We start from the raw sequence: 9820 nt of genomic DNA, 5'->3' as shown, positions 1-9820 counted from the left end.
TGTTCTTGCCAAAGATTTTAAAATAGTTTTTCCTATATATTCTTATCTAAAACTTTGATAGCCCATTCTGGCCCACACAATCTGGAGGTCAAGAATTGAACAAATTTGAATCTACACACATGGAGAAGTTACCATAAATATGTCTAATCTTGGGTTTGGCAAATTGCTGTTCTTGAGAAAAAAGGTTTTTTTTTAAAACGATTTCTCTTAATATTTGATTGTCCATTTTAACCTCATCCTTACCGTAAGAGTTATGATTTGAAAAAACTTGAATATACACAATTATAAACACCTTTTGAGGATGATTCCATACGTATATGACTAAACTTGGTACTGCAGTTCTTTAGAAGAGGACTTATAAAGATTTTTTTTCTGATATTTTCTTATTAAAACTTGGATTTCCCATTGGGGCTTCTAACTACCCCTGGGTATCATACTTGGAATAAATTTTGAATTTATACTACATGTACCTGTGGATGCTTCCTTTATTATTGATGACTGACCATAGGTACGATGTTTACTATGTACACCCTTATTAAACTTTGATCAACCTTAGTGACCCATCCTATCCCCCGGTGCCATGTTTTGATCAAACTTTATATAATATCAAGAAGCTTTTAATTACCCTGAATATTTTCTGGTCCAGTGATTCATGAAAAGGTATGAACCTATACAATTTATACTTTAACTTTTAGTATTTCTTTATTTTATCCGCCTTAAAGAAAGTGTTGCTCTTCAAATATCTTTTACTAAAGGATGCTCTGTGCCAATTTTGGTTGAAATTGACTCAGTGGTGCTGGAAAAGAAGATGAAGCTGTAAAAAGTTTTTGACAATGACAATAGACAACATATAAATTTCGTTCAGAAAAAAGTACTTCTAGCATTTATATAGCAATAAATATTTATAATCCAAAAGCCCTGCGCGATAATTTTCAACACCAGACATAAAGCTAAACTTGCTGAACATACAGATATCAATTTAATCTATTCATTTTTGAATCTTTTCTTATAATGACAGTATTCAAGCTCTGAAGTGCATACAATTAATACAGATTAGAGCAGAAAAAACACAGACCTCTAAAACACCAGGGGTGGGATCAGGTGCCATGGAGGAGAGGAATGAACATCCCCTGCCAACCGGTCACACCCGTCGTGTGCTCCTTGTCATGATCAAGAAATTACTTGTATGAAAAACATCAGTCAGCATTTACCTGAATGATATATTGTATTTGCTGACAAGGTTGTTGTATTGACCATAGAACTTACGAAATAATGACTTTAAATGAGATGGTTTTGATATCCTTGTTTCATCAATTTGTGAATAATTTACCTCGTTTTAGATAAAATTGTTCATAAGTAAAGCATGCTCTTGCGCATTAAAACCAACTGAGAGAAACCGGTGAAAAGGGTATATTGCTGCATAGTTAAGGGAATTGACCATTGAATAGTTAAAAGATAAAGTTTGATTGTTAGATCATCATTTACGTCTTTTTACAGTATAAAATCCAAATATGAAACAGATGTATCAGACTCTGTGATATCTTTTATTTCAAGCTCAGTGAGATATATCGTGAAAACATATGAAATGAAATAACTGCATGTACATGTATTGTTAATTGATAAATTAAATACATCGTCGATATATACCATATATACATGTATATATCATGGTATACCTAAATGTCGAGCTGAGGGCCACGGCAAGTTTTTTTTTAAAAATCTAATTAAAATATGATGTTAGATCCTCTCGCATACTCGCTACACTAAGGTAGCGAGTATGCGAGCGGAAACTAACATCTAATTTAATTAGATTGTTTTTTTTCTTCTTCTCATATATACGTATAAGGTTTTGAATATATTTTACTTCATATAAGTACAGAAGTACCGGGGTAAGTCTGCTAAAAACTTAGGGGTTGGAGTTGGGGTTGTATAGACATATAGATATGTCTCAAACACATTGTTATATGGTCTCTTATGTAATGTTGACGATATCGCATTTTAATCGACATCATTTCTATATTTCACTAGAGAAATGATATTGAAAATAGGCATTTACAAATTAAGTGAAAAAAAAAATCTTTACGATACGTATTTTTCATCACTTCATCACACATGTAACCCATACACAACTGTAACCGTATAGACACTTTTCATTTGAATAGAAGCATTTACATGTAATACTGGACTAATCGTTATCAATATATAGCGATAACAGCCATTTAACCGTTATCAGAAATATATCTGCATCCTATCAGATGTTTAAAGTAGGCTAGAAAACAAGTCTTTAAAATGAGACTTTTGACAATAATAGTATTTTTCGGTGTAACATTTGGTTACACTCTTAGCACAGTAATATCCAATGAGAACGGAACTTGTTCCATGAATATGTTCGGAAATGACGTCAGTGCTTATATGGCTTGCGTTACGGAGTTTGCTCATCAATCGAATTGGTTTCCGTCACCCATAGCTGGTCTGTTTAGCTACCAGGTAACTTTTTTAAATACCGAAACATGATAAACATATATAACTTTATAAAGTCTGATATTTGTGGTTAAAGATTAACTGTCAGTAAAGACATTTCATTTCATCAAAACGAATGTTATCCTCAAAACTGGATTTGTCACAACAATCACATACTATAGACTACAGCAATGGGAACATTGAAATTGTAGATCTGGAACGGGTATGATGGGTTTTGGCAGAATGGTGCTGTACTTGAGCCCATGGCTAACTTTATGGAGTACGCCCAGCACAAGAAATATCTGACTGTAGTCACGGGTTCCCATAGAGACCTTTATTCTCTGATGGAAGCTTATGGACCCTACCCTTCCTTTGATGATATGGGTTGGTTTGGTCTCAGCTATGCCAGGATATACGAACTTTTCAATCTTCAAGAGTTTCTTCAGACAGCCATAGACATCCTGAACTGGAGCTGGAAGACGGGCTGGGATTCTAATGGGCAGTGTAACGGAGGCATGTGGTTTGACAACAACTTCAATGCTAAACAGACCATAACAGATGTCCAAATGTACCATCTAGCCGCCAAACTCTATCGGCTGACCAACAATACTGAATTCAGGAGTAAATACAAAAAGATTGAAGAATACATATTTTCTAATAACTTAATCAACAGCTCTACATTTCTCATCAGTGATGGCATTGATTTAAACTCTTGCAAACCTTCAAACAGTGTTGGATATACTTATGAAACTGGCATTATGATCGGAGCTTTTTCAGAAATGTATAAACTTACCAATAACGATTCCTACCTTATTCTAGCAGATAAGATAGCCACAGCAGCTATCGACTACAACAGTAATACCAGTGGTATATTCACCGAAAAGAACTGTGACCCTGACTGCGATGACGATGCTAAGATGTTTAAAGGAATTTTTGTTCGGAATTTAAGATATTTCATGGATACAGTTAATGATACCACAATACGTGAAAAGTATCAGAAATGGATGGAATATCAAGTTCAAGCTAACATAAAATACAATATGTGTAACGAAGACCCAATATCTCGATGTAACATCACATTTAAGGATGGCCCCCCTTATTTCAAAGTTTCAGGGCCCGTGTTTTCACCTGACTGGAACGGACCATTTACAAATGGAGCACCGATGCAGCAGACTTCCGTTCTTGACCTTTTCGTCGCTAGCATACGACCTGGAACTAAATGTTCTGGGATTTTCTGTAACTACGATCCGCATGTTCCTCAACCACAACCTATGACTTGCGGATCACATCCGTGTCCTGCCGAGGAGGAGTGCTGCGAATATAGTCCATACACTTCCTATACTTGTTGTGAAAAGTCACAAAAATGCAACAAACAGGGAATATGCATATAGAGTGTATAAACGTATGTAGAAGTGTATAAAATTTTACCAAACTTACCTTGGTCATAATGTTAAAAAAGGTGGAGTTAGGGGTTTCTTTTTACACATGAGCTTTCCTTGTCATAAGACCTTCCCTTGTGTACCAACAATTTTCACTCTTTAAAATTTGTTTTTGCAAGGATTTTTATATTTCAAAAGTGTATTTTATGTAACAAGAGCATCACTTTGACACCAACGATTTTGACCCTTAAAGACCTTGAATGAAGAGTCTGCGCTATTTCTTAAATAAAAACTTAAACCTTGCTCTTAATTTTTAGTATTTACTGCCAAGGCCTGCATATTTTACAAGTATCGTCCTTATGACAAGACCCTTCCTTGGTCTACATTAATTTTGACTTAACAGTTGATCTATTTTGGAAAGACTGTGACCGTGGCCGTAATAATTGAATGGTTGGTGCTGGGGCTTTCATTTTTGGCATGCGTTTTTCTTGTGACAAGATCTTTCTTTTGATAGCAGTTTGAAAAAAAAAAACGTTTTGACTTTCAGCTTGGAGTTTCAATTGCATTTTCGAAACATTTGTCATGAGATGCCATGCAATTGTGATTCACAAACATATCTTGCTATACCCCCGCTTGAAAAGCGGGAGGGTATATAGTGAGTGGGATGTCCGTCCGTCTGTACGTCCGTCCGTAACGCTTTGGGGAACCCATCTCTTATCCGCAACTCCTCTTATACCGCTGAATGTAATTTAATGAAACATTCAATTAATCTTTGTTACATAGTGCTATTGTGCACCTCCCATTTGACTTTTTAATCGAACACATATTTCGGGTTTCCCATAGCAGAACATTGACGCTGCCACACTTTCTATATTATTGAAAGGTATCCATCTCTTATCGACAACTCCAATGACGATGCAAAGATGTTTAAAGGAATTTTTGTTCGGAATTTAAGATATTTCATGGATACAGTTAATGATACCACAATTCTTGAAAAGTATCAGAAATGGATGGATTTTCAAGTTCAAGCTAACATGAAATATAATCTCATAGCTTCAACATTTAAACTACATTGGTAAAACATACTTACCTCCAATAACAGAAGCGTAAGAAAGATGATTTTGTTCCCAGAATTCATGACAAATGTTATGCACAATTAAATTCCGTTTTCGTAATAAAAAAATGATTGGGACTGAGATAGTTCACATGGAGGAATGAACTCGACTCTGCAATCCCTCAGATTTGTTTAAATTCACGTCTGATTTCTTGGACGTGTTCTTTTGGTGCATGATCTCTATTAAGTAAACATTATTCTATTTGCGCTCTGTTATGTAAAATAAGTATAAAATTGTGTTTATAAGATACGGCTTTCCTACTTTAAGGTTGCATTATGTCAAGTTATACTTAACTGTAATAAGTCACATTATAAAATAGAAAACATTTGCAAAACAATATCTTTCAAATCATCTCTGACACATATACGCGCATATCCCCCCCCCCCCCCGAGAGAGAGAGAGAGAGAGAGAGAGAGAGAGAGAGAGAGAGAGAGAGAGAGAGAGATCTAAATTGCCACCAAGTTACATGACATCAAAAACAGAACTAGACACAACTTATTTTTTATAAACACTAGTTTTAGTCTGTGATTTGTTTTATATTAATATAAACCTATAAGGGCGTTTATCATAAACAAAAATGTCTTATTTATATTTCATAACAGATTACAAAAGTGGTTGGGTATTTTTACTTAAAAGAAACGGCATGGAGAGAGAGAGAGAGAGAGAGAGAGAGAAAGAGAGAGGGGGGGGGGTTGTTAGTCCTATTAGGAAATGTTTATATTGTTAATGCTAAATAAACCCAGATATCTAAATTCAACAATTTCAATAACATCATTACCAACAAACCGTTTTTACTAGATTATAATTTGCCCTGTTTTACAACTTTTGATTTAATTATCTACATGTACATAAATGAATAATATTCCGAAGTTTTGCAATAATTTTAAATATCGACGACTTATTATCAATTAACAAAAGTAACGTTCATTCATATGTCGACTCAAAATATCCTTGATAACGCAGAGTTGACATGTCTTTTCATAAACAACAAAGACTTATATATTCAAAGTGATGACCTCAAATTTTCAATCGTCCATTTCTTCCAATACTTTTGTAGCAATATATCTTCATCACATGCATTTTGGGTTAGCTTTATGCCTCTCAGTTGATTTTTAAACAAAAACATGCTCCACATACAAACATTTCCCAAATCAAAGCAAATTGTCAGAAAAAGTTATTGAAACAAGATATCGACAGTCTCGTTTCAACTTTGGATCATTTTACAATTTAACAACGATGACCTCGTCAGCAAGTACAGCCTATCATTAGATCAAATGCCGACTTCACTAGGCCATTTTTTACAAATGAATCGTCTACGGATGTTTTCTTCGTTTTTCTCGATTATGACGAGGGTGTGTTTAGTATGTATGGGATATTCACTTTTCCATAGCACCTGATCCTATGTCTGATGTTTTTTGGAGGTCCGTGTTTGTTCTGCTCCCGATTTGTACCTGAATTGTTGACATGGACTTTGAGAGTTTGAAAACTGTTCGTTGTCTTCTCCATTTTCAACAACAAAGAAACCAGCATTCAAAATCAAGGCCTCAAATTTCCTAGACAATTTAAGTAAAATTAAATGCAGATTTACAAAAACCTTAATTATAGATGTACGGACGGGATAAAATTTTCAGCATGTGCAAAGCATCATTGAACTGGGTCTCAAAAATGTGTAGTACAATTTCCATCCATTATGATTTAAAGTCTGAATTCTCAGCCTGATTGTCGTAAAGGTGTCTAATGCGATCTTTGAAATGCTTTTCAACGGTAACCGAAAACAAATGAACATACAGGTTTATAAGTTTGATACGTTATTGATTTCTGTTTCTCAAATTTAAACTAAAATCTCCTGTATTTCCTCAAAAGATCAAAAATAAAACATTATAATGATGAGTACAAATATTTTTATTATAATATTAATTTACAAATACGATTCAGTCCCCAGGCAGTCTTGTCTTGATTAAAATATTCCATCACAGTTTAGTATACTTTCTAAAACAATGAAAAAAGAGAAAACATTAGTGCAAATTAAGATCTGTACACATTTTTAAAACTATGTTTAATAAAAAGCGAACATTTTTTAGTTTGGCTTTTTACTTAATGTAAATGTAAAATATAATATTCTCACCTTTCCACCGCCAGATCCGCCACCGATAATTCCTATAGAGGAACCACCGATTCCGGATCCACCAAGAAAAACACCTTGACCTCCGAATCCGCCAGCTCCTCCGGAAGCTGCAGCGGCTGCGGCAGCAGCAGCACTTGATCCGCCAAATCCTCCAGCTCCAGCGGCAGCACCTGCAGCGGCTCCAGCTCCGCCTCCACCGATTCCTATAAAGCCACCTTTAGGATAGAAGGGTCCGTGTGGATAGATTGGGAAAGGATACACTGGGCCAGGGTAGATGATTCCACCGGATCCACCAGCTGCAGCAGCAGCAGCAGCGGCGGCAGCGGCAGCAGATCCACCAAAGCCAGAGGCACCTGCTGCTGCACCAGCTGCTGCGCCAGCTCCTGTTCCTGATCCAGGAAAGTAGAAAGGTCCTGGTGGGTAGATTGGTCCTGGTGGATAGATAGGTCCTGGTGGGTAAATTGGTCCAGGATAGATTGGTCCAGGATAAATTAATCCACCTGATCCACCTGCGGAAGCACCAGCACCTGCTGCAGCTCCTAATCCACCAGCAGCGGCAGCAGCAGCTGCTGCAGCAGCGGCTGCTCCACCAAGTCCAGATGCACCTGCGGCAGCACCGGCGGCTGCCCCAGCCCCTCCAATTCCACCAATGCCACCGTAATAGAGATCTGGGTAGTATCCACCATGGAAACCACCATCGAAAGCTCCACCTGCGGCACCTGCAGAAGCAGCTGCGGCGGCGGCTGCAGCAGCTGCTGCAGCAGCACCACCACCACTACCGCCTCCTAAGAAAATCCCAGATCCACCACCACCACCGCCACCGGTTTGAATGACAGCTATTCCATCCCCACCGGAGCCTCCCTTGGGATAGTAGCCACCTCCGGGTCTAGCTGTTGCCAAAGCGAGCAATGTGAATAGGGAGATAAAACCCAACATGTTTCCTAAAAATAAACAAAATAAAAAAAGTCGTTCTTTTAGTGACAATAAAAAAATAAATGAATTTCGAAATACATGATTTTTATAATTCCCTATTTCAATAAAAAAAATGGATCTAATTTTGAAAGACTTCGAATCTTATTTGATTAGATTAACTTGAAGTAAATTTCCCTGATTATTGATTCGCAGAAGTGTTTAAGGGTTAATGATAATTTTAATAGGATAGTTGCAAGACGTTGATTTCCATTGGTTTAAATAAAAGAACTTCATTATAAATCAAGTAAAACCTGCCAGAATGACGTCCAAAACTTAGAAATTACAACATGGAAAATATATCTTTTAAAAACATTTAGCCATAGGTTAATATATTGAAAATGATCATTTGCTGAAAAAAGAATTTAAAAGTTTTTAAAATTAAGAAGTTAAAACATTTAATTTAAAATTGAACAACATAATTTATCTGATTTAACTTACTGTTACCCAGAATGATCACCAAGGGAGTATGCGTTTTCTGGTAAAATTTATCTCCTTTTATACCATTTCAAATTTTGGATTAGTGCTCTATTGGTCAGTTTTAATGTTGTACACAGGTACAATTGCAAATCATCACTTCCGTGTAAAAATCACAGAAAAATGTAGTCAAGCGAAACGATTTATCATTCCAATTAAGAAATGACACTTTGCTTCATTACGTAAAATGTTAAACTTTTGAAACATGAAACAATCAAGGGTTTGTCAAATTAATTATGTATTTCTGCAGAAATATGCTTAAATCTTCTTATTGAAATAACACAAGGGATGAGTTTCGTGTTTTTCTATTTTACTTTCAATAAAACACGTCCGCCATGACCCCTTAGTGAGGAAACTGCACGTTTTCTTATTTCAAAAATTGAGATCTGAACATGTTTTTAAAATCAAATTAAACAAAAAGCGGCTGTTAATTACTGTTTGTATTTGTTAATGAAAACTTTTGTTAAGCATTTTACAAAAGATATCAATATCCTGTATTTTCACTACCCAGCAAACAATATAACCAAATATTGCACGTGTGTACTTAAAAACATCAATTAAGTACTTATGTCTGAGATGAAAATACTCGTGTATAAGAAGACGGAATAAATATGTTGATAGGTAAATGCACTAAGAAATGTCCTCCGAAAATACTTATCTATTGTTTATATTTTTTAATATCGATTCTTTTACATTGTTATAAACCATTTAAAGTATAGAGGAGCTGTTTGAAACTTGTTTGTACAAAGATAAAAACAAAATCCAAGTTTTTAAAATACTTGAGCAAATTTCATTCATGATTTTTTTTAAGTCATCAGAAACATAAAACATAAAGCCTCTCAGAAATAAATTGAGCTTTTTGCAATATATGTGTGTTGATGACAGTAAACGCGCAAATAACTGATCAATTTTCATTTTATATCGACTTTTATAAGTCGTATTTCAAATAATGCATTGTCTTATTCATGTACTCTATCTATACCTAGTAATTTCCACAACTGAAAGTAAGGCAGTTTATGACTTTGAGTATAATCTGTCTCATGGATTCATGGATATTGTATTTCTGAATACAAATTCAATGACAACTTTGTAGATACAAATATTTTACGCCAATTAGTAATTTATTGCACAAAACGAAAGCACACGAAGCGTAAATGCCGTATTTTCCTTAAAGATTATCTGAAAAAAATTCTGATTGTACATACAGGTACTCTCTAGTTGATATTAAAAAGATGCTTGAGTTTCTGATTGACAAAATCCATGTGGTTTTTGGAGACCAAGTCTTCCAGCAATCT

At 35.4% G+C, this 9820-nt stretch overlaps 2 protein-coding genes across 2 annotated transcripts; one reads left to right on the top strand and one right to left on the bottom strand.

Moving 5' to 3' along the window:
* Positions 1 to 2087: 2087 nt before the first annotated feature.
* LOC134259174 (uncharacterized) lies at positions 2088 to 3922 on the top strand. The gene is made up of 2 exons (XM_062741774.1): positions 2088 to 2487; positions 2673 to 3922. Exons 1-2 carry the CDS (start codon positions 2290 to 2292, stop codon positions 3849 to 3851), a joined length of 1377 nt encoding a protein of 458 aa, XP_062597758.1. The 5' UTR covers positions 2088 to 2289; the 3' UTR covers positions 3852 to 3922.
* Positions 3923 to 6838: 2916 nt separating this feature from the next.
* On the bottom strand, positions 6839 to 8512 carry LOC134259173 (uncharacterized). The gene is made up of 3 exons (XM_062741773.1): positions 8490 to 8512; positions 7080 to 8020; positions 6839 to 6943 (listed from the first exon to the last, which is right to left on the bottom strand). Exons 2-3 carry the CDS (start codon positions 8013 to 8015, stop codon positions 6932 to 6934), a joined length of 948 nt encoding a protein of 315 aa, XP_062597757.1. The 5' UTR covers positions 8016 to 8020; positions 8490 to 8512; the 3' UTR covers positions 6839 to 6931.
* Positions 8513 to 9820: the final 1308 nt, after the last annotated feature.

This window comes from Saccostrea cucullata, unplaced genomic scaffold (assembly GCF_032062105.1).
Source record: "Saccostrea cucullata isolate Sc308-1 unplaced genomic scaffold, CSIRO_AGI_Scuc_v1 ctg13108, whole genome shotgun sequence".
NCBI lineage: Eukaryota > Metazoa > Mollusca > Bivalvia > Ostreida > Ostreidae > Saccostrea > Saccostrea cuccullata.
Note: the sequence above shows the minus strand (reverse complement) of the source record. Positions and strands in the feature narration are given on the sequence as shown.

Coding starts and splice junctions, on each gene's coding strand:
- LOC134259174 (XM_062741774.1), top strand. CDS start 2,290: ATGAGACTTTTGACAATAATAGTATTTTTCGGTGTAACATTTGGTTAC. Junction 2,488..2,672: donor CTGGTCTGTTTAGCTACCAG/GTAACTTTTTTA, acceptor TTGAAATTGTAG/ATCTGGAACGGGTATGATGG.
- LOC134259173 (XM_062741773.1), bottom strand. CDS start 8,015: ATGTTGGGTTTTATCTCCCTATTCACATTGCTCGCTTTGGCAACAGCT.